The sequence below is a fragment of the Bombus affinis genome, unplaced genomic scaffold (assembly GCF_024516045.1).
Source record: "Bombus affinis isolate iyBomAffi1 unplaced genomic scaffold, iyBomAffi1.2 ctg00000123.1, whole genome shotgun sequence".
Lineage (NCBI taxonomy): Eukaryota > Metazoa > Arthropoda > Insecta > Hymenoptera > Apidae > Bombus > Bombus affinis.
The window spans coordinates 31,989-57,047 of record NW_026108855.1 but is presented as its reverse complement, the minus strand read 5'-3'; the positions used below and the strand labels follow the sequence as shown (position 1 = coordinate 57,047).

Genomic DNA, 25,059 nt, shown 5'->3' with positions numbered 1-25,059 from the left:
GGATTTGAAAACTTGATTCGGTTTAATAATTCGATGAAAAAAGTATTCATCCTATGAAAAAAGAATTCATGTTCCTGTCGATATATCAACGACGTGCGCCGTTACTTCCGACTGCTCTGCAATTCAAATGCAATACTCGAATATACATGGCGAAAGAAATGGAAATTGAGCAATTTAAGGGAACGAATTACTCTCGCGTCCACGTAACTTCAAAATGTTTCACGTGTCCGTGTTTGCGAAACGAAATTCGTCGTTGTCCAACTAACACGCTTGCAGATGCTACGTTCGCTTTGTTGCATATAGGGCTTAAATATATGAACAAATAGAACGGCGCAACTGTCACTAGCGTAATTTTTAAAGTGAATTAATGCATAATCTCGTCATCTACGTTTGACCATGATTATGGCAGTGATCATTGTTATATACGAATCTTCGTGCAATATATGTGAAAATTCGTGGTTGTCCAATTAACACGCTTGCTGATGCTACGTTCACTTTGTTGCATATAGGGCTTAAATATATGAACAAATAGTACTGCGCAAGTCTCACTAGCGTAATCTTAACGTGTTAAAGTGAATCAATACATAACTTCGCCATCTACGCTTGACCATGACTACGGCAGTGGTCATTGATATATGTGAAGCTTCGTGGAGTAGATGTGAAAATTCGTCGTTGTCCGGTTAACACGCTTGCAGATGCTCCGTTCACTTTGTTCCATATAGGGCTCAAATATGTGAACAAATAGAATGGAGCAACTGTCATTAGCGTAATTTTAACGCGTTAAAATAAATTAATGTATAATTTCGTCATTTACGTTTGATCTACGTTTTTTCATCTACGTCATCTACGGCACCTACGCGAATCTTATTGATTACGTCTTTGGCAGTGTTCGTTGCTATAAATGAAACTTAATAGTTGTTGAAACCGCTCGAAAGTCGTGTTCCTAAATCATTCCCTCGTCTCGTATCGTGTTCATCAAATGGAAAAGGAGATTGTGTTTTAATGAAATCGCTTGTTACTATCAATCTTGCTGTGTCACTCGCATAGGAGAAGAAAGTGAGGAAGGAGAAAAAAATTAAGGTAAGGTCATCAATGAGCAAAATGTTTAATGTACATTAAAATTGAGTCCGCTGCAACCCTCGTGACTTTTAAAATTCCATACGTATATTGTTATACGTAACATTGCCATATTAAATATATTCGATCAAATATTCAATCTCGTTCCCTGAAAGCTGTTCCTGGATATCTGGTTGGATACTTTACGCACGGAAATACAGAGTGTGAACAGTAACAAACCCTCTATGTAGAGTTTTTGCTTTGCTCTTTTGAACAGGTAGATGACATTTTGCTTCGAAAAACGGATATATGTTCCACGGATATGCACATACAGAGTATGTGTATCGATATACACATTGATATACACCTTTGTACAAAGTGTCAAAAAAGTATTTATCGCGGTTTTTTTTTCAAGCCATTCTACACCTTCGATTTGATGAAAATTGGTTAAATAAGTGTAGCGCAAAATTGATCTTGACCACAATTTTCAGTGTCAAATTGTTTTTCTATTGCATCATATAGTGCTCATTAGAAAGGAAAGTTCCGTTCTTTTAGAAAAAATGTTTGCAATTTCATTAATACTTAGACTGATTTTATTCATATTTTAAGGTCAAATATGGAATACAATAACATCAATACTAATATCTACTTTTTTGTGCGAATTACTTTATATTTCAATCTTCCTTGATATGCAGTGACAAGCAAAAGTGTAAACACAGCCCGTTGATTTTATGTAGAAAGCGAATGTCGAAGGTATAATGAGAAAAGAGCATTATTTGACCATTCCACAAAATAATTTACCTAAATAGTAGTTAATTCTATTGGATATAATAAACGTGAAGTAGTACTAGTGGACGAAATACTATGTTGAAACCTTGATTCGACGAGTATAATTAATGTGTAAAACTGTAAACGTGGTTTGAGATGTCCATTTTTGTAAAATGTTTTGTACATTATTAATGTTAATGAAAATTAACTATTACATTTCGTTAATAATAACTTGTAGTTACTGTTACCTAATCTTTACCGATCACTTGAAAAATTAGTTTTTTATATTTATGTGTTTACTTTTTTCGCTCGTCGCAGTACATGTTTAAGTCAGATATGAAATATCTGGCGTATTCCAGCGGCTTTAATTAAATCTAAGATGTTGATATCCTTAATATTGAGAATGTTGTTAGTAAAGTAACTATTTCTATCCAAAAACAAGATATCTTTGAGACAACGTGAATTTTCGTTCCAATTTTCTTAACTTACAAGTATAAAATTTTCATCGCATGATACAATCTATCCTACAAAGTTCTTGCACACGACGAAGCTGAGAACATAGATCTTCTTCAAATATTATTTTTCTCACTGCTTCGTGTGGAATTTCTACTCGACGAGATGTTATTAAACGCTTAAAAGCTTATTATTAAACGATAACATACTTTTTCCTACATGAATGAACATGAAAGACGTCGAGTGAGGAATTAGAACAATTGTGGATGGTTGGAAACTATTATGCTGCGATCTACCATTCGTTTTTGCCTATACATACCACGGAACAAAGGATAATTATCACCGAATTCATCCAGAGCACATTTTCTAAGTTTTACTGTATATGATTACGCCCATTATATTATATTATGTTATTACGATGTTATCTAATTAATTGTTGTCTATTTGTTTTGATACTTATATTAACCATTATTTATAACATAATATACTAAATACAATTAGTATACACAATTAGTATAGGGATTAGTATAAGAAATTTTAAACAGCTTTTTTCAAAAGAACGAATCATTTACGATCCAGGGGTTTTCTGAAACTTTCGTTTCTCGTGATGAGTACTTTATGATGCAATAAAAAATTTTATCTGAAAATTATACTCAAGATCAATTTCATGATCCATTTTCTCTAACAGATCTCCATCTTCCACAGCTATAACAAATAATTTTTTGACACTCTATACATTTAACATCGATTATAATTCTGATAATTGAAACACCGAACATCAATGTGTTTATTCACTACGCCAACACAGATAACAATTAACATTGATATGTAATATATATTTGACGATATATATCTGAAAGAATAGAAATTTCATTTAATCGACTATATGACCATACTCGGTTAAGTACCAACAACGACTATCTATCAACCTTATCTTACTTCCTCGAAGATATAGAAAGACTTTAAAAATTTCAGCCATGTGATTTGGTCCTTTAAAATTTAGAAGTAATATAACGATAAAAAACATAGGGTAATCTGAAAGAATTTTTCGCAGAATTTCCTTCCCCTTTGAATTGGCTTTTATACAGAACGACTTTAACCTTTTCAAGGAAATACCTATAGATTGTGACGATCTATGATTTTAAATAGAGAGGTATATCTGAAAAGAGGTGGATGTAAAACGTAGCGTATAAAACGTAGATCAAATCTTTATTCAAGGTGTGGCGGCACTCGACAAGCCGAAAAATCAGCAGTACCCCCGGCAGCGACATCTACAGCCCCCAGTGACACTTACAGCGGAACAGGCCTACTATCTACCACAACTATAACTCACAACACGGCCACCTCAAAGGATTTTTCTCTTCGCAGAGAATCAGGTTTTCAAGAACGATCGAATATGTATGCACTTGATTTACACGTGAAGTTGTCATTAAAAATATTGTTGCGTTTAAAAAGATAAATATTGATTTAAATTTAATGAAATTGTTAGTCCAATTGTTTTAAGCTTAAAGATACGTAGGTGTCACATTTATATATTGAAAACCTGGGAGCGGCATTAATTAACAAACCTAGTCACGCGCACACGTACTTCAAAACCATGCTTGAAAATCGATATTCCCTGAAACAATGCATCGTTCTCCGCTACCAATTTATTTTCGCACGAAGAATCAGTCCATTCATCGTTGCCGCCACCATCGCTACTGTAATCTATATTACTCGAATAAATTCTATATCTTGATTGGAAAATCGCATATTTTAACGAACTTTCTGTGTTTTTTTTTTTTTATGATTTTAATTGGCAATTTCCGAAATTGAACTATAGCTTGAGAATAAACCGATAATATTTGAGGGTATATATACATACATCATGTTTTTGATGGGTTTTGTAGTAAAATAATTGTAGAAAAAGCAAACTTTTTAAGAAAAAATTACCATATTCGAGTAATAAATTATAGAAAATTACCAATGTAATTTAAAACTTAAAAAGAAGAATCTATTACACGTAATAAAGCGAAAATTCAATAAAGTGATTACTAACCGTATTACCAGCGACAATCGTGTAACGGCGATTCGTAAATAAGTTAGTCGTCTATTTGGAGAAACGTCGCTGGCAATATCGTCACATTTTAATTACGTCAGCGCTATCAATTGGTCTTGGAAGAAAGTTTTCCATTATGTACTTTTGCCCACGGCGTCGTTCCAACAAATGAGTCCGAGTTTTGAATCGCTTTCTCTTATATCACGAATTTGTAACGGTGCTTCTTCAAACTTTAAACGATTGTAATGAATGCCTTTGCGTACAAAGACTGATACCTGGTTTGACTAGAAGCTTCAGCTAATTAGTGCCCCAGTTAATTTGGATGTTCACTACCACGCCACTTATGAAGTGGCTTCGTGTCCGAGCGGATTTCCCCCACGTAAAAAAAAAAGAAAAAGAAAAAGGAAAAAAAAAGAAAAAGAAAAAGGAAAAAAAATAGAAAAAGAGAAAGGAAAAAAAAGAAAAAGAAAAAAAACAGTTAATTTGGATGTTCACTACCACGCCACTTAAGAAGTGGCTTCGTGTCCGAGCGGATTTCCCCCACGTAAAAAAAACAAGAAAAAGAAAAGGAAAAAAAAGAAAAAGAGAAAGGAAAAAAAAGAAAAAGAAAAAGGAAAAAAAATAGAAAAAGAGAAAGGAAAAAAGAGAAAAAGAAAAAAAACAGTTAATTTGGATGTTCACTACCACGCCACTTAAGAAGTGGCTTCGTGTCCGAGCGGATTTCCCCCACGTAAAAAAAACAAGAAAAAGAAAAGGAAAAAAAAAGAAAAAGAGATAGGAAAAGAAGAAAAAGAAAAAGGAAAAAAAATAGAAAAAGAGAAAGGAAAAAAAAGAAAAAGAAAAAAAACAGTTAATTTGGATGTTCACTACCACGCCACTTAAGAAGTGGCTTCGTGTCCGAGCGAATTTTCCCCACGTAAAAAAGAAAAAAGAAAAAGAAAAAAAAGAAAAAGAGAAAGGATAAAAAAAGAAAAAGAAAAAAAATAATTAATTTGGATGTTCACTAACACGCCACTTAAGAAGTGGCTTCGTGTCCGAGCGAATTTTCCCCACGTAAAAAAGAAAAAAGAAAAAGAAAAAAAAGAAAAAGAGAAAGGATAAAAAAAGAAAAAGAAAAAAAATAATTAATTTGGATGTTCACTACCACGCCACTAATGAAGTGTCTTCGTGTCCGAGCGAATTTTCCCCACGTAAAAAAAAAAGAAAAAGAAAAAGGAAAAAAAAGAAAAAGAGAAAGGAAAAAAAAGAAAAAGAAAAAGGGAAAAAAAAGAAATGAGGGTAATGATGCAAATATTTTTTGTAGCCATTATATAGAATTTCGATGGTATAATTAATCAGTATCAACTTACCAGCCCCTGACGGGAAGAAAGTGACAAAAATAACCTGCAAGCAGATGAGCATTGCAAGTATTTTCGAGTACGAGTTCTTCATGGTTGTAAAAGATCAGGGGATGTTGTCGCTCTAGAATAGGGGAAAATCAGCTGTTTAAATAACTGTTGTGTGGGCACTGGAGTGCGTAGACCAGAAATATCTGCGACAAAAATCAGAATGCATTTGTTTTCACATGATTGGATCAATTTTGTGTAGGACTAAGCTGACTGAACCTAACACGGGATAATTGTCCAACTTACGACCTTAACAAGCCCGCTTGATTCCCTATAAGCGCTTGAAATTGATGCTTGTATTCTTTCGAGATTATCAAGCTTTGCCCCCCCCCCCCTTAGATCGTGTTTTCTCAAACAGAAAATATTGGAAGCGTACTCGTTGGCAAAACAGTTCACGGATAGTTCGTCCTCTGCTTGTTATTTGTTACAATACCGTTAACAAATAAATTCATGAAACATAGTGGTATCGCATAAATTGAAAATAAAAGCTTTGCGTATACTTGGGAGTTGAACTTTGGCTATTATACGTGTGTTATATATATATAATACACAATTATATGTACATATATAGAAGATTGCTTAGAATTTGGAGCTTAATAACATATCTCAAAATCATTGACTTTAAAGAAGGTGAACCTTACTTACCAAATTTCCTTCCGCCAAATGATACATAAAAATTGAAAAAAATAATATACATAGTTTTGACTTTCTTCCGCATTATAATTTGAATCACTCGATTTATTCGACTAAAGATAATCAAGCAATAACCTTACTTTACACGTATTCTCATCACGTGAAATAGGTCACATCAGGGATTTTCAAAAGTCGATGGAATATTAATAGCGATTAATTATTTATGCATGTATTCTGCACGGTTAAAGCAATCACCTAGTGAATTATCGAGTTCCAGGAATATCAATTAGTCTTGGAAAAAAGTTTTCCATTATGTACTTTTGCCCACGGCGTCGTTCCAACAAATGAATCCGAGTTCTGAATCGCTTTCTCTCATATCACGAATTTGTAACGGTGTTTCTTCAAACTTTAAACGATTGTAATGAATGCCTTTGCGTACAAAGACTGATACCTGGTTTGACTAGAAGCTTCAGCTAATTAGTGCCCCAGTTAATTTGGATGTTCACTACCACGCCACTTATGAAGTGGCTTCGTGTCCGAGCGGATTTCCCCCACGTAAAAAAAAAAGAAAAAGAAAAAGGAAAAAAAAAGAAAAAGAAAAAGGAAAAAAAATAGAAAAAGAGAAAGGAAAAAAAAGAAAAAGAAAAAAAACAGTTAATTTGGATGTTCACTACCACGCCACTTAAGAAGTGGCTTCGTGTCCGAGCGGATTTCCCCCACGTAAAAAAAACAAGAAAAAGAAAAGGAAAAAAAAGAAAAAGAGAAAGGAAAAAAAAGAAAAAGAAAAAGGAAAAAAAATAGAAAAAGAGAAAGGAAAAAAGAGAAAAAGAAAAAAAACAGTTAATTTGGATGTTCACTACCACGCCACTTAAGAAGTGGCTTCGTGTCCGAGCGGATTTCCCCCACGTAAAAAAAACAAGAAAAAGAAAAGGAAAAAAAAAGAAAAAGAGATAGGAAAAGAAGAAAAAGAAAAAGGAAAAAAAATAGAAAAAGAGAAAGGAAAAAAAAGAAAAAGAAAAAAAACAGTTAATTTGGATGTTCACTACCACGCCACTTAAGAAGTGGCTTCGTGTCCGAGCGAATTTTCCCCACGTAAAAAAGAAAAAAGAAAAAGAAAAAGAAAAAAAAAGAAAAAGAGAAAGGATAAAAAAAGAAAAAGAAAAAAAATAATTAATTTGGATGTTCACTACCACGTCACTAATGAAGTGTCTTCGTGTCCGAGCGAATTTTCCCCACGTAAAAAAAAAAGAAAAAGAAAAAGGAAAAAAAAAGAAAAAGAGAAAGGAAAAAAAGAAAAAGAAAAAGGGAAAAAAAAGAAATGAGGGTAATGATGCAAATATTTTTTGTAGCCATTATATAGAATTTCGATGGTATAATTAATCAGTATCAACTTACCAGCCCCTGACGGGACGAAAGTGACGAAAATAATTTGCAAACAGATGAGGATTGCAAGTATTTTCGAGTCCTTCATGGTTGTAAAAAATCAGGTAATGTTGTCGCTGTAGAATATGGGAAAATCAGGCGTTTCAATATCAGTTGTGCGGGCACTGGAGTGCGTAGACCAGAAATATCTGCGACAAAAATCAGAATACATTTGTTTTCACATGATTGGATCAATTTTGTGTAGGACTAAGCTGACTGAACCTAACACGGGATAATTGTCCAACTTACGACCTTAACAAGCCCGCTTGATTCCCTATAAGCGCTTGAAATTGATGCTTGTATTCTTTCCAGATTAACAAGCTTTGCCCCCCCCCCTTAGATCGTGTTTTCTCAAACAGAAAATATTGGAAGCGTACTCGTTGGCAAAACAGTTCACGGATAGTTCGTCCTCTGCTTGTTATTTGTTACAATACCGTTAACAAATAAATTCATGAAACATAGTGGTATCGCATAAATTGAAAATAAAAGCTTTGCGTATACTTGGGAGTTGAACTTTGGCTATTATACGTGTGTTATATATATATAATACACAATTATATGTACATATATAGAAGATTGCTTAGAATTTGGAGCTTAATAACATATCTCAGAATCATTGACATTAAAGAAGGTGAACCTCACTTACCAAATTTCCTTCCGCCAAATGATACATAAAAATTGAAAAAAATAATATACATAGTTTTGACTTTCTTCCGCATTATAATTTCAATCACTCGATTTATTCGGCTAAAGATAATCAAGCAATAACCTTACTTTACACGTATTCTCATCTCGTGAAATAGGTCACATCAGGGATTTTCAAAAGTCGATGGAATATTAATAGCGATTAATTATTTATGCATGTATTCTGCACGGTTAAAGCAATCACCTAGTGAATTATCGAGTTCCAGGAATATCAATTGGTCTTGGAAAAAAGTTTTCCATTATGTACTTTTGCCCACGGCGTCGTTCCAACAAATGAATCCGAGTTCTGAATCGCTTTCTCTCATATCACGAATTTGTAACGGTGTATCTTCAAACTTTAAACGATTGTAATGAATGCCTTTGCGTACAAAGACTGATACCTGGTTTGACTAGAAGCTTCAGTTAATTAGTGCCCCAGTTGATTTGGATGTTCACTACAACGCCACTCCCCCCCCCTCCCAAAAGTGGCTTGGTGTCCATGCGGATTTCCTCCACGTAAAAAAAAAGAAAAAGAGAAAGGAAAAAAAAGAAAAAGAAAAAAAAACAGTTAATTTGGATGTTCACTACAACGCCACTTAAGAAGTGGCTTCGTGTCCGAGCGAATTTTCCCCACGTAAAAAAAAAAGAAAAAGAAAAAGGAAAGAAAAAGAAAAAGAGAAAGGATAAAAAAAGAAAAAGAAAATGGGAAAAAAAAGAAAAAGGAAAAAAAAGAAAAAGAGAAAGGAAAAAAAAGAAAAAGAAAAAGAAAATGAAAAAAAAGTTAATTTGGATGTTATAAAATGTTATATAACCAAGAACTTATCTTCTACTTGGTAGTCGAATAAGAGAAGACCGAGCCATTGAATCGCTCAAATAGATTAGCTGATTCGCTTAACGTATTTTTACTTCCCATGACGTAAACAAGAGCAGAAAGTACACAAGTAATAATACAGAAATGTCGAATGTACAGAGGAATAGATTTCGTTAAATCATTAGCACGTAACATTTCCTTATAATTCTATTTGTGTATAGCAAAATAGCTTGTGTGCTTTCATGAATTATATTTGATATTTAGAAGCTTTCATGTAGGTAGATATATAACTCGTGTTAATTAGTAATTTAACAATACATCATGACAACATATCATTTTCGTTTCTTCGTTTATCTCGTTATGCGCGTAAACGAATGTGTAAATAAAGACATATAATCAACGATAACATGTAGTGGCAAGCATATTGGTGAAATGATTGTGGATGATTTCACTCGGTGTATCGGTAAATAAACTTTGATAGACATTGCCGATGAATTCGCTGTCGGTGAAATCGTGTCGATGAAATAATTGTCAGTGATTTAAAGATAACCCAATTTATTGATCTCTCCTTCATAGAGTTGTACGTCTCTCTATAAAACATATTCTACCTGGAAGGGCTGAAACATTTAGCTTAGTCGCACTAAACTGGACTGGACTGCAAGTAAGAAGATTGAAATGCAAAATTCACGTGTGAGCGCAACGGTTTAGATGGAAAGTTCGATAAGGCGATTATGTATATTAACCCGAAAAAAAGCTCATGGCTTTGCAACGCGTTACACGCAACACGGAATTTCCCTCGCTGAAATAATCCTATTACAACGATACGATTTTCCTTAACTGATCTCGCAATGTAATTCTCCCTCTACAACTTTTTATTAGGTTTGAAACACGAGAGTTTCGAAGCTCTGCAAAGTCTCGCGAATCTAGAAGTCGAGTTTCAACGTATCTTCGCTTCTTATTTTATAGCTGTTAATAGTTATTATCTCTCTCTGCACGTACATCAAACGAGTACTTATGTAAATCCAAAGGAAACGGAAACAACCGAGAATAATTGAGGATAATTCGAATACGTACCGATTAGTAAAGTGTTTGGCAAAGAAAAAAAAAGGAAAATTGTATCGGAGAAATAGGGGAAAAACGGTGGCGTACATCAAGCAATCTTTATGGCTGTAATACATTTATTATTCATTTATGTTCATTTTCTATCGCGTAACAGACGTTGAAATAACTGGCAGAACGAGCATATAAATCTTGTATCGCTCGACATGACTTCTCCCGATGGAAAAATATTCACCAGCCTGGGATCGTGCATCGCTAATTACTCCGTTACTTTTACATTTAGAACGCGTTTCCATCCATACAAAAAAGCAAGAAGGCAAACCCTATCGCACAGTCATGAAGAGATGCAAAAGCAAGAAACCAACCAACGACATGCCGATCGACATGGTGGAAGCAGTCCTACAGAGGCTATTCACCATGGGACACGGACTCTCCCATTACGAGGGCCGCGAAGAGGCAGAGACCGAAGAAGAGGAAGACATCAGCTTCAGCGTCGTCATCGGCGAAGGCGATGTCGTCGATGCCGCCGGAAGAATGAACACCAAGAAGGCTGCAGGAGTCGATGGAAGACTCCTGGACTGCTGGAAGCAGGAGCTGGAAGCAAGCTGGAACCAGACTGCTGGAAGACGGTCAGAGTAATACTGCTAAGGAAGCCGGGAGAGGATCCCGGTCTCCCTAACGCGTACCGGCCGATAAGCATACTCCCAGCCATGAGCAAGATCTGGGAAAAATGCTTTAACAAGATCATCGAGAGATGCATCGGAACGGACCCGTTCCATCGGAGGCAGTATGGGTTCAGAAAGAAGAATTAGCTTAGCGAATACCGATAAGAACAGGAAGAAGCTGAAACGGACACAGCGAACGGCCCTGTGCATACCGTACCGTCTCCCACGCTGCACTTTGCGTGTTGACCGGGAATCTCCCGATCTACATAAAGATAAAGATGCTCGGAGAGACTTACGAGAGGAACAAGATCCATAAGACCAGGATCGGCGCGGATGACGGCAACGAGCTGAAGGAGGAACTGGAGGCGCAAGGAAATTAATACCGAGTGCGCTGCTATTTACCAAAAAGAAGATGGACATCGATCATCACACCGTGCAGCTGTTAACCGGGCATGGGAGTGTGACGGCACTCGACAAGCCAAATACCACCACTCGACACTAAATACTGTCGGACGACGGCAGCGACATCTACAGCTCCCAGTGACAATTACAGCGGACCAGGCCCAACTACTACAACTATCACGCACGTCCAATAAATATATAACGCACACACGCTCACCTCTACAGGAGTTTTGGTTTCTATAGGAAGAGGATTGGCAAGAGCAGCGACAGCAACTGTCTCGACTGTGCACACCCTAACGACGATGCAGAGCACGCCCTCTTCACGTGCCCGAAGTGAACGGACAGAAGGATTGAGCTGGAGAACGCTCTTGGCGACGTGGACAATCTGATCGCCACGGTGGCCGCCAAGAACGAGAGCTGGGATAAATTCAGGCAATTTCGCAAGACCGTCATGTCTCACAGGAGGGTGACAGCGAAGGCCTTGAAGGAGGTAAGGAGGAGGACGAGAGCAACAACAACTACGCGGAGCAGTGAAGGCAGAGATACAAGACAACAAAGAACCACAGAAGGAGATCAGCCCAGTATTCTGAACTAGCTGAGAAGATGACGAGAGCAATACTGAATATACAGTATACTGAATATACAGAATAACTGCCCGACGAAGAAGATACAACGGGGCATGAAAGGACAACCCTGATGACTGCCGACAGGTTTTACCGGGGTTGTCTGTCCTCAAAGCAAAGGAAAAAGGAGGAGGGGTTTTTAGTGGGTATGGCAACAACATCCGCCCGAGTCCCACATAACCCAGTGATGCGGATCACTGGGTATGCGTAACAGCATTTTCCCCTCCTCACGCAAAAAAAAAAAAAAAAAAAAAAAAAAAAAAACTATACACTCTATCAATTTTAAGTTAATAATTTCGTTATTATATAATTTTTCTTAGTCTAAACTGAATCCAGGAGGAAGAACTTTCATCCAATTACATACTTCATTAATTCATGAATTATATTCGTTACCGTACGTACAAAAAGAAAGTTGACTGATATAAAAATTCAAAGGATAGAACTTCTAAGCTCGCGATTGGAAACAGATTCAGTTCAATGGTTTAATTTGCCATTTAATTGAATTCTCTGGCAATTTCAACGAACTGTGGGCTTTAAAAGTGTCCCGCATTCAAACGCAAGACTTCTCCTCCACCTTTCCCTTTCTTTCAATTCCAACCTCAAGTAATTGACCTATTAATTCGACGATATATTTACATGCTTGCAAGGGATTCAAACAACTTCGTTGCGTTAAATTCGCAATTATAACCAACACGAATGTCTCAATCAATGTGCAGCTCGAAACAAATAAAAGATAATTAACTTTTCAATATAACGATTGATATGTTTGATGAAGAAAAATTTATGAATTTTTAAAAACGTCTCCTAGTACATTTAGCATTGTTATAATAAAAACTTAGAACACATACGCACACATATACTATTCCATGAAATGATTTACACAGCTATGAGTCTAATCCTATCATGTTATAAAGGGATGAACGAACTTTTCCTAATAAATATAACTTTATACAAAATCTTGTTTAAAAAAATTAGTTTTTTATTCTCATTAAATTAATTTAATATCAGAATATATAATTTTAGTCGTTATCAAAATTTTATGTCAAATGCGTTCATAGATACATATATAAATAAATGTATAATCCTATGTATTTATTTCAACTGAATTCTTAACTTAAATATTTATTAACAATATTCTGACGAATATGCAATGAAAGATAAAAACAACTTTATTTTTCTTATAGAATGTCTCATGCTTCTTACTCATTTTATGTTTCTCGTTGTCAGTGCGTAACTACTTATCAGCCGCATGAATGCTAAGTTTTACTACTGAGAAACGAAGAGACATATAGATGCAAATATACGCTACCTCGTGTGAAAAAACATCAGATACATTAACCAGAAGGAATATCCGATACATATAAAATTCATAGCGTAGTTATTTATACATACGGAATATTTCTTTCTGTATGAAATATTCTTTCTTCTGAATTCTTATTATAAATGTATGTCCATTTCCTACCTTAAAATGTCTCTCCTTTGAAAAACTCCATTTAAATATAACGATTAACAAAATATTACCAATAAAAATATTAAAACGAGATGCTGAAAGAACCTTTTAACGAAGTACAAATGATTATTTCAACTTTAATTCTGTTAAATTTGAATTGAATCATTTATAAACCGAACAGGTGTATAAAATTTTATTGCGTAAAAATCGTGAAGCTGAAAATTAGGAACGAATAACGAATGAGTAACCTAGTTTCATTAAAAGGTACGTGTACGCCGATCCGCGTAACAACTTCGACACTCCAATTTATTATAAAGCATGTACCCTTCAGAGATTTTTTGCGCGAACGCAAGATACCTTTTACACGTGCAACTGAATAAGTGGAACGTGATTTTCAATATTTCTTCTTGTAGAACTTGTAACAACGTAACTGTTTCACGAATATTTTCCCTGACACTTTTACAATGATGCGTAGAAATCTCCTTTTCTAATTAATAATTTCAGCATTTCTCTGAACAGTTTCGTTGCGATTAAAAATATACAAAGCTTACGACGTGCTTGTTTAAAAATATTTATATGGAACAAGATTTCGAATTTGTCGCATCAATCGCGATCTCAGCAGGTGTAAATTAATTCGTTCTAATGAACGAATAAATTAAACGGCTCGTGACAAAAATTATCCCTGTCCATGTTGTTTTTCTAAAACTAATTCAAGGCGAGTTAAATGAATCGCTGTGTACCCTATTCGCGCAGCATGTGTTTTAACGACCAGCATGCAAGCGTTAACGGTGTACTTTAGTTTCTCATGGTTGTGTTAAGCTGGTTGCTCTTAGAATGAGCATATACTTACAAAAGGAGGTGAACAGAAGATAGCCTGGCACCATTTTGGCTCCGAATGGTAGCAGACGCAGAGGCTGCAAACCGAAGGTCCCGGCACATACATCAGTCCATGTGAGATAACTTCTCCTTCGAAATCAATACAGTTTTCTCCTAAAGCCACTGAAAACGATTACCAGCGTCAATATCTTTGCCACTCGACAATTTTTCGTACTTCGCCTCATATATTCTCCATGTTAGACATACCATAAAATATTTCGTGCAATCGCGTATTCCTGTCTAATGTCAGGAATTCTCTTTCCATAGATCTGCGTTTCCCATATTAAATATTTTGCTTATCAGTAAACATTCTTACAATTTGTGATTAATACTGTACGTACAAGAACGTTAAGTTTTTGACGTTGTAATATTTCACATGAAATAATAATGGCTGTATAACGACTAACTTATTAATTAATTAAATTCGTGTATATCAAGTTTCCTATCATTTAATACTTTCGTGTAACTACAGAGATTTGATACTATGAAATGAAATATAAAACTTGGTAAAAAGACGCGCTTCGTTAGGAAATGAGGGTAATGATGCAAATATTTTTTGTAGCCATTATATAGAATTTCGATGGTATAATTAATCAGTATCAACTTACCAGCCCCTGACGGGAAGAAAGTGACAAAAATAACCTGCAAGCAGATGAGCATTGCAAGTATTTTCGAGTACGAGTTCTTCATGGTTGTAAAAGATCAGGGGATGTTGTCGCTCTGGAATAGGGGAAAATCAGCTGTTTAAATAACTGTTGTGTGGGCACTGGAGTGCGTAGACCAGAAATATCTGCGACAAAAATCAGAATGCATTTGTTTTCACATGATTGGATCAATTTTGTGTAGGACTAAGCTGACTGAACCTAACACGGGATAATTGTCCAACTTACGACCTTAACAAGCCCGCTTGATTCCCTATAAGCGCTTGAAATTGATGCTTGTATTCTTTCGAGATTATCAAGCTTTGCCCCCCCCCCCTTAGATCGTGTTTTCTCAAACAGAAAATATTGGAAGCGTACTCGTTGGCAAAACAGTTCACGGATAGTTCGTCCTCTGCTTGGTATTTGTTTCAATACCGTTAACAAATAAATTCATGAAACATAGTGGTATCGCATAAATTGAAAATAAAAGCTTTGCGTATACTTGGGAGTTGAACTTTGGCTATTATACGTATGTTATATATATATATAATACACAATTATATGTACATATATAGAAGATTGCTTAGAATTTGGAGCTTAATAACATATCTCAAAATCATTGACATTAAAGAAGGTGAACCTTACTTGAACGATGAAACGTTTGATCAAATAATGTTCTTCGTTCGATACTAAAGGAAATTGAGAAGAAACATCGAAAATTCGTTAATAAAACGAATTTCTTTGTTTTCTGTGAGATAATAAACTTGATATACGTATTGGTTTTTAAAATCAATATATCTAACCAATGGGCACACTTTTAACAAGGGTGATGGAACATACCAAAAATCTTTCAAGATGGTCTTGGCAACGGAAGAGTCGAAAATATGACAATTATAAATGAAAAATTCTAATATTTTACAGCTGACAACGATAAAGAACTCCAGATATTCTCCTAATTAATTTACAACAAATTCGCGTATATGATCGATAGCTGACGTCATTGTGCCCCACAGCCCTTGTAAAACGATAAGAATTTCCTGGAAAAACTTGTAGCCACGAAATGAAAAATATGATAAAACTTCTAACAAGAGTACTGAGACGAGCAACTTTGTACTTACCCTTTCGGAGTAGGGAACGTGATTAAACGTCCGCGAGTTCGAAACTTTTGTAAGTCACTGGCACGGCCGCTGCTTATGGTGGGAATGTAATAGATATGTCGGAGATGAAAGAACACCGGAGCCTCCCCTTTGGAGCGGTGGGAGGACCCCCTTAGCGCTGTAATCCAGATTTCATCATAGCCGCACTAAGAAACTGTTGTAATTCGATCCGACTGTACTTATTCGAAATTTATGATAGTGAGCTCGGGCTCGAGGTGACAACCGGTCGCCGAACGTAGTCGCGGTCAAGGGATGAACGTTTTATCTAACAGAGGCATGAAGTAACTCTATAGCTTTCCTTAAAAGAAATACTTGGGACGGGGCACGACGGTAAACATTTCAACGATTTCTGTCCCGTGGCTCGCCACACGCAGACTTTGTCCTTCGGGTAAGACGATTGCCAGATGCCAACGCATCTTCACAGTATATGTTTAGCTGGGCGAGGACCCGCTACGAATATTAAATTTCAATTACACAAAGTCTCTCAAATAGACAAATGGCCTGTGCCCCGACTACGGGAAGATAAGAGAAATCTATCCTTCCACGAACGACGCTTCTCGCTAGCAACTTTCCCCAAGGACAGCTAATATCTTTCTCTAACCACCAACATGGAAATTGACCAATTAACAGCAACGTCAATTTCCCTCACCCTTCGAGCGAAGACTTTTCTCCGCGAATCCGATGATCTCGTGCCCTTAGGCACACCCATCATAGTTTTCTTCGACAGCGTCACCGCGACGGAGAGTCACTCTCTAGTGCGATCTCATCAGTAATCGACCTGTCTTTCGTATACGAAATAATTGCCCCCGTGCTCTAACATATAGTGTAACTTAGACGCAAACGAAGGGTAAAGTCCAGTATCCGTTGACCGCGGAAACGTTGCCGGAGCCGAGACCATTGTCATAGTGCCGCGAATATCGAAACCTTGCGATTATCTATCGACGCTGTAAATCTCCTTAATTTGTGTCAATAAACTCAACCATTGTTACACCGCACCTATGGCTAATTCCAACGAAGATTCACCGAACACCCCCACCCCCAATCCTGACGTGCGTCCGACAGATATAAGTACAGAGCGCGTGAGCGAACTAAAAACGCGATATAGGGCTAAAGAGAGAGACCGTTCCGTCCTTCTCTAATGCCCGCGTACTTGTACCGGAAATATGTAACAACGGTAAACGAGCGCCGTCAGTGTCCACTAGTGTGCATGCCTGATTAAACAAGGACAGGAAATGCCTATATACAGCCTTCTCTTTCTATTTCCATGTCGCATCCATCTTACTATACAGTAGACAGGACTCGACTATTCCATCATTATATTCGCACCCTGCTTATGCGTGAACCAACATCGCCATGACAACAAATCGTTCGTCTCCTGTTTGATGCTCAGTTTTCAACGGAGTTGAAGGGAAACTTTATAAGAGAAAGGAAGTGACGGATTGTCTCAAAGTAATAAACGAAAATTCTCGTAACTATCGAAAAACGATAGTCAATACAAGGATATCATTATCACATTTAAAACTATCACAATGAACGGTGATTTATCGCTGCAAGGTACCACAAATAAGATATCTTATAATTTGCGAAAAGAGGTAAGGAATATTCTAGATTTTAGACTTTGGAACTTCCATGACAGTCATGAGTGTGTTTTGTCATTGATTTGCCATATTGCGTTTTTCACAATTGTTGTTCATTTTTTGTGATATTTTACACTCGCACATAGTATCTATGATTTTTTCTTTCGATAATTCTTATAATTATTGTCAATAATTAATTATTTATAACCATTTACGCTGTATTATATATCATTAAGATTTATCTTTGCACGTATCAAGATGGTAGATAACAAAATTATGTGTAACAAATTGATTAAACTCGCAATGTAACAGAAAATTGCATGAAAATCTTTATATTATTAATAATTATTGTTAATAATAAAAAAAATAAATGTCGCATTAGGAGGAGAGTCGTACTTCGGAACGTAATCGGAACATATTGTACCTTATATGTGATTATTTGGGACGCAATGGGTGAGTACATTGCAATTTAGATATCTTCTTAGTTGCAATTTTTTCGAATAATATCGGTGACCAATCGAAATAGAAATTAGTGCGGAAAGAGGGGAAGGAACCAAAATTTGAAAATCGACATCGGTAACTCAGTAGTTATAGAATAACTCAATCGATAACGTAGATTAACTAGTTATAAATGAAAATATATATAAATTCAAACTTTAAAAATTGGAAATTAAAAAGCAGAAGGCAAAATATTATCGCCGAGGATTTATATAATAATAAATAGACAGTACATTCTTTTTGTCTGTCTTACCTAGAAATAAAACAGTTAATTGATGATTATCGTATAGTGTGTACTCATAGCATAAAATTTGTTCAATGAATTAAAAATTATATTTTTTAGATATGTAGACATTAGCGATGTATTAATCCGGGAAGCTCGTCTACCTCGGAAATATCGAGTCTGCGACAACGTCGATTTGGAAATTATTCTTACAGAATATGAAAATTATTACAAGATGAAATTCCAAAAATATCCTATATTGTGCAAGAAAATAACTGAAAAGGAAATAAAGACGAGGGAAATGACAAATGCGAACAAAGTGTAAGAATTTAAATTATTTAACACTATTCAACGTTCTCAACGTATTCAACGTATCGATTACAATATCATTCAATCTTCGAAGAAGTAGTAAAACGTGTCAAATCTGTTAGCAAAGAAACGAGAAGTGAGTCTGTGAAAGGGAGGAATGTACAACAGAAGATGACGGGTGACGCTACGGATGATATTAATCTCGCAATGACAGTGACACCAATTTTCGCCAATGAAAGCGATGGAGCTTCATCAGAAGAGCTATTTAACGTCTCAATGGAACAATCCACGCAATCAAAGATATCGCAACGGGCTCGGAAGCTTTATATAGACAATCCGGAATTGCGGAAGATTGCTGAAGACATTTCATGCGTAAGTTATTTTCGATTAATATACGTATTGTAAAGCTTTTTAAAAATAAAATACCTATCGATAAACAATCCACTGTATATCAATGACGCAGGGATTTCAGTAAAGCTTTAAATAACGAATTACATAACACTTACGGAAATTAATACGGAGATTATGCGCCATTTCATCTTTGTATTGTCGCAGGAAATCATACTGACAAAATTAAATGTATATTGGGACAACATTGTAGGCCTAGAGGAATGTAAATCTGCTATTAAGGAGGCCATTGTGTATCCCCTTAAGTACCCTATCTTTTTTAATGGCCCATTTTCTCCCTGGAAAGGTATTCTGCTATACGGACCACCTGGTACAGGTAAGATACTCGTATTTCTTTCATTCCCGTACATGTTTACAATCAATTACGAAATAGGGAAGACGATGTTGGCGAAGGCAGTCGCAACAGAATGCCAATGCACCTTTTTTAACATAACGGCCAGCTCATTGGTGAGCAAATGGAGAGGCGATTCCGAGAAGTATATCCGTGTAAGTTGATTTCCTTTGTCTATGAAGAAGAGATTCTAGGTTTAAAAAGATTTGTTTTTATTTGTCGTCATTCATATATAAATAGAATAGTTGTTTGGAAAACGAAATGATATTACGTTCGTGATGAAACAATGAATTTAAGGAATTTTGAATATAATATTTAATAAATAATAAATACATTTGTTAAACTGAACAGGTTTTATTTGAACTTGCCTATAATTATTCGCCTACAATTATTTTTATCGACGAGATTGACTGGATAGGCACAAATAAAGGAGTAAACTGTACATTGTCTGAACCTGCAAAGAGATTCAGATCAGAACTTCTTTCTAGATTGGATGGATTAGTATCTAACGAAAATTCTAATGTAGTTCTTTTGGCTGCAACTAATTGCCCTTGGTATGTATATCAAGCTATTTCAATGTTTTCTAAGTAGAAAATATCTTAATATCATAATTATTCATTATCTTAATCTTAATTATTGTGTTGTTCGGAATATTCCTTCGTTATTATTAATATAACAGAACAATAATATTTATTGTAAATATATTATTAGGGACATTGATGCAGCTTTACACAGACGCCTCGAAAAGAAAATATACGTATCATTACCAAATGAAGTTACTCGACTCGATATGTTCAAATTATACCTTAGCAACCAGTTATTAGAGAATATGGATATTGTAAACCACATAATAAAATCTACTGAAAAATATTCTTGCGCGGATATAAAATTGCTTTGTAAGCAAGCATGGCTGCTAGAAATAAGTCCAATGTGGGAAAAACTTGAAAAAAAAGAAACATCTGTTACGACTTTGAAATATGAATTAAAGAATTATGAAATAATAGCAAAATTGTTAAAAACAATGTCACCTACAGTCACGGATGTGGATAGATATAAAGCGTGGAATAAATATGTATGCCATAAGAACATATTTTAAAAAATATAAATGGTTATCATAATATATATCATTAATATAATTATCGTTCGAAAAATTGTTCGTGTGCGTGCATGTATGTGTGCGCACGCGCTATAAACAAGTTTGAAATGTTCGTTCTACATATATGTATACGTGGTATACGTATTCCCTTATAATATATAATATGTGTAATCTGAGTGGTAATATATCCACGTATTACATATGTGTTAGTGTATTTTATCGATAATCTGTCTTTTATTTCCTCTTATCTTATTAACGCATGTATGGGCGCGTATATGCGCCGGGCGAAAGCTATGGGTGTAGACTCAGAACACATATATGCGTTTTTTGCAAGTATTCCGCATGGCCTAAGGACAGATATACGCGTTTGTCGATTTTTCCGATCAAGTAGAAGTAATACTATTACATTTATGTGAGATAAATATGAATGTATTCCTTAGTAACGGCAGTAAGCAAATGCCAATAATGTCTCGTTATAATTGTCTACCTGTTTCGAGGACAGTCGCATCTAATTATCGAGAAGAAAATGTGTTGTTTGTGAGAAAAATAAGAGAATGCAGAAAATGCGATGTCGGATTATGTATCGATAATTGTCTTGAAATTTTTCTCATACAACTGAATTATTAGCCAAATTCTGTTGTAAATTCTAAATGTTTATTGTAAATTTCAATGTTTAAAATAAATAATCAATACTAAAAAATAACGCTCTTGAATTATTTAATCTCGTGCAAAAGAATTACTATAACTTATTACGCTTTGCGCTTTCAATAGTCAATCAACAGAGTTCAGTCTAACGAAGAAGTTCCCTCCTACGCTAACGAACTGTCCTGTTTTTGCGTCCAGGCTTTCAGGACATAAATTAAAATATCGCACATAAGCACAGCGTAACAGCGGCTTAAATTTAAGTTACAATAATAATCTTAAAAAAAAAAAAAAAGAAAAAAAATGTAATAATGCATGGCTATGTCGTACCGTCGCGTATCGGTACTTTTGCCTGTACCACCCTACAATCAGAATTCAGCGTTTATTCTGGAAGAAAATCATGTAAAAAAAAAATATGTAAAAAATCTGGAATTAATAAACAAAGATTTAAAAAAATCAACAATTAAACAAGGGATTGAGATGACCAATCCCGCTCACGCTGCGAACTTCGAACGCGGAAGAGTCGAGCCGTGGCCATGATGGGTGATTCCAGGAATCGGTCGCGTATGGCAGGATCTGCCATGCTTTACCGATCCCAGCCGCGCCGATTTCCGTCAACAGGCACAGTAACGGAGATATTTGGAACAGAAGCAGCCGCATATTCGTCTATCTGAAATTAAAGAGATGATTTCATGTAGAAGATACAAATTCGTTCCCTGATATTGAAATGCCGAACACGAGGAAAATGAGACATGCAAATGACAAAGTCGATGATCAATAGGAAGATAACATAAACAATTGTAGATTGCAAGGAAAATTTTGAAAAATGATACGTGTTCTAATAATAGAATATAAATAATAAAAAGGAGAATGTAATTGCCATTCTTCTATGTATTTTAATTTATGAGACGTAACTTCTGAATGACCTGTAATGCCCGTTTCCGCGGCATTATGCGCCGAGTTCCGGAATACGCGTAGACCCGGTAGCGCGATTGTTCACTCGATTACATTTACCATAGCGAAATCGAACTAGAATTCGACTCGACACGCGTACGCGCGCAACCACTGAAAGTTCAACGCACCAGTACCGTCAGACGATTCGAAACTTGTGAATCATCTGCTAACGATACGTATCCACCGTCAAAATTTTTCATTGCAATAATTTTTCATAACGTTGCAACGATCGCTATATTTTCAATATACATGTATGATCGTAATAAAGAGTGTTTACTCTTCTTAGACTGTTATTTGTACAACATTATACGGAAATGTATGTTTTACGTGATATGGCTTCTCTCGACGCGTGGATCCATTGGGAAAACTGCTATATTTATGGTAACTTAATCGTTACAATAACATGAGAACACGTAAAACCGACTCAAAGTTGTAAAAACATGCTTGATACAACTCAAGTGTATTATATACGTTTGAAGCATCACCGCCCATTACTACACCATCAACATCAATCATGTTCTACACCACGGTCATTCTTCTGCAAAAAACGATAATTAAAAGAGAAAGAGAAAGAAGAATTACTGCACAAACTTCGACAACCATGGGACTTCCGTATACATATACAACAATGAGATCACCGTGAAATTGTCTTATCTTGTTCTTTTAATCGCGAAAAATCTGTCCGTAAGTTCGTGGACCGTGTCGAACAGAACGCTATATACGAGGTAGAACGGGTTTTTGTCCGACTGTTGCACGGTTAAGAGCACGACGAGCAACATTGTTCGTGGCGATATAATGAAAGTAAAAAAATGCAACGAGGAAACAAAGGATAGAACGTCTAGACATAGCGGAACAAATCTTCGGCAGGAAGATCTTCTCCGTTAACATCGACTCCGCACAGTTACGCTCGCTCTTTTACAGTTAGCCTCGCGGACCTGTCTTAATTTGTAACTACGTTTCGGGACATCCTCAACACGTTCCCCAACGCGTAGGTTTCATACGACAAATTCAATGTCATAGTGGTTTAAGTCGTAATTCCGAATGTTTGAATTCATTTTTACTCTAAAACATATCTTCCCTTTGGTTTCAGAACCGATTAAGTCGTAACTTTATTCTCTACCATTTCTGTTTCCACGGTTTGAACAGATGTAATCTATTTTTACGGTAATAAACACAGAAGATTATTTGATGAAAACTGGCAATGGCCTAACTTACACCACTATGATTCTCAACCCTGTTTTCCAAATTGTGTTATATAATATTTTATGAAATGTTGGTGCCATACAGGATGAAACGATCTTAGGCGAATCAAACATCTTATTTTCCCTTACGCCATTCAAATTATAAAATATGCAAACTTTTTAACATTTAACTCCGCTGTCTCATTATGTCGATTCCGTCAACTGTACGTATGCTGATGAACAGTAGTTAATTGTCGGTTTCACGATGGGATTTCGAAGAGGAAATTGGATAACGGATAGGTGAGGGGCTCTGAAGTAGGATAAGAACGTAATTGTAACTCGACTTTTGATGATTTATTGCCTAGCTAGCGGGATCGAGAGCGTGACTGGTGATGTAAGATACTGAGGAAAGTTAATTAAACTTAGCTTCATTACGTAGAGTAAATAAGATGTTTGATTGCAGTAGAAATTGTCACATATTTGATAAATGTTAGATTTCTATATATAAGAAAAATGTATAAAAGATATGTAAGAGTATAAGACTATTTCTAAGAAAGGTAAATTATGGGTTTTTCATCAAATGTTTGAATCAACTTTGTTAAAGCATTCCCTAATTTAACCATTTAGATGTTAACTATCGAGAAACCAGTCCAGTGTGTCGTATATCTCATCATTTACATAGGAACAAAATCTCCACGTTCAGGCTGTACAGTTAATTGAAATTAAAGGCAAACACTGTAACTCTGGCACAACTGTCCTTATTTTCGCAACTAATTACCATTTGTCCCATTTCATTAAAACTTTTTAACAGCCGGTAAATAAATTGATGGAATTTCCTCGGTTCAATTTATGAGTGATGAAAATCAAAATTACTTAAAAGTACCATTCCTCGATATCTCCAAAAATATGTCATTTCTAACCGTATAATAATCTATAAGCAGAGAAATGTCAATGAAAATTTAAGACGAAAAAGAGGTAAATTTACCTGAATTCCAGAGCGCGGCCGGCTTTCAAATGTCGTTGACTGTTCAGAGTTACCACGCTTACTACGGTCCGTGAACTACGGCTTGCCGGTTTACCCCGGCTTCGTATCTGCATACCGTGTGCTGTTGTCGCCGCTAAAACACGCTCACCCCTCTACTCGCGGACTTAACTACCGTTCTCAATTGGTCGCTGTTTTTAACTGTAGTTCTTGTTCCGAAAGATAGGTAAATGGCTTCCTCTATGATCTACGAGCCAACACAATCAAAGATGATCGTTTAAAGTAGCTTATAGGAACAGGCAGACTACGGGCACATTTACGCTCCGATCGTGTGTAGAACGCTAAAAGGTAGAATTCTGAAAACTGTAGAACAAACGAGCGATAGTATTGCTAAAAAGACAAGTTAAGAGTACATAAATATGTAGTAAGAGGAAAGAAAAGATCTTCAACTGACAAACAAGTAATTGTGTCTATCATCATTTCGTCAATGCGGTTAAGGATAGTTATATACATTTATACATTACATTCTAAGAGTTACAGTTGCATGAAACAAAGGAGAAAGTGATGGGAGCAACTTACCTGCTCATTTATCCTCTGCACGTTCGGAGATGCGCATTAACATTATCATAATCGCTCAGTTGAATTATGCTTGTATTAGTATGTTTTATCTTCTTCGTTAATACATAAGAAGTACTTCAATATCGAATCCAAATCTGTGAAATCTAAGTTATATAT

General features: G+C 35.7%; 1 protein-coding gene and 3 long non-coding RNA genes across 8 annotated transcripts; 2 read left to right on the top strand and 2 right to left on the bottom strand.

Moving 5' to 3' along the window:
• The first annotated feature begins 596 nt into the window (after positions 1-596).
• On the top strand, positions 597-9,461 carry LOC126927505 (uncharacterized). Its single transcript, XR_007715547.1, has 3 exons — positions 597-1,080; positions 3,496-7,657; positions 8,974-9,461. It is a non-coding gene; the product is annotated as an uncharacterized LOC126927505 (long non-coding RNA).
• Positions 9,462-12,232: 2,771 nt separating this feature from the next.
• On the bottom strand, positions 12,233-25,025 carry LOC126927491 (uncharacterized). 4 transcript variants are annotated; one of them, XR_007715530.1, is made up of 5 exons: positions 24,904-25,025; positions 24,328-24,687; positions 24,121-24,273; positions 21,476-21,877; positions 12,233-12,263 (listed from the first exon to the last, which is right to left on the bottom strand). It is a non-coding gene; the product is annotated as an uncharacterized LOC126927491 (long non-coding RNA). The 4 variants fall into 4 exon arrangements; XR_007715529.1 differs by lacking the exon at positions 12,233-12,263 and having other exon boundaries at positions 20,209-21,877; XR_007715528.1 differs by lacking the exons at positions 12,233-12,263; positions 24,121-24,273 and having other exon boundaries at positions 20,209-21,877.
• On the bottom strand, positions 14,891-15,278 carry LOC126927519 (uncharacterized). The gene is made up of 2 exons (XR_007715560.1): positions 15,216-15,278; positions 14,891-15,115 (listed from the first exon to the last, which is right to left on the bottom strand). It is a non-coding gene; the product is annotated as an uncharacterized LOC126927519 (long non-coding RNA).
• LOC126927481 (katanin p60 ATPase-containing subunit A-like 2) lies at positions 17,491-20,767 on the top strand. Of its 2 annotated transcripts, XM_050743592.1 has the most exons (7): positions 17,491-18,153; positions 18,542-18,742; positions 18,853-19,102; positions 19,286-19,454; positions 19,512-19,624; positions 19,821-20,023; positions 20,181-20,767. In XM_050743592.1, the coding sequence occupies exons 2-7, from the start codon at positions 18,657-18,659 to the stop codon at positions 20,563-20,565; spliced, it is 1,206 nt and encodes a 401-aa protein (XP_050599549.1). In that variant the 5' UTR covers positions 17,491-18,153; positions 18,542-18,656; the 3' UTR covers positions 20,566-20,767. The 2 variants fall into 2 exon arrangements, with proteins under 2 accessions (XP_050599549.1, XP_050599550.1); XM_050743593.1 differs by lacking the exon at positions 17,491-18,153 and having other exon boundaries at positions 18,583-18,742; positions 18,858-19,102.
• Positions 25,026-25,059: the final 34 nt, after the last annotated feature.

What these genes read in the sequence shown, in the direction of transcription:
- LOC126927481 (XM_050743592.1), top strand. Translation starts at nt 18,657, where the DNA reads ATGAAATTCCAAAAATATCCTATATTGTGCAAGAAAATAACTGAAAAG. An exon ending in TTGCTGAAGACATTTCATGC is followed by an intron (nt 19,103 to 19,285) that starts GTAAGTTATTTT and finishes GTATTGTCGCAG; the next exon opens with GAAATCATACTGACAAAATT. An exon ending in ATACGGACCACCTGGTACAG is followed by an intron (nt 19,455 to 19,511) that starts GTAAGATACTCG and finishes ATTACGAAATAG; the next exon opens with GGAAGACGATGTTGGCGAAG.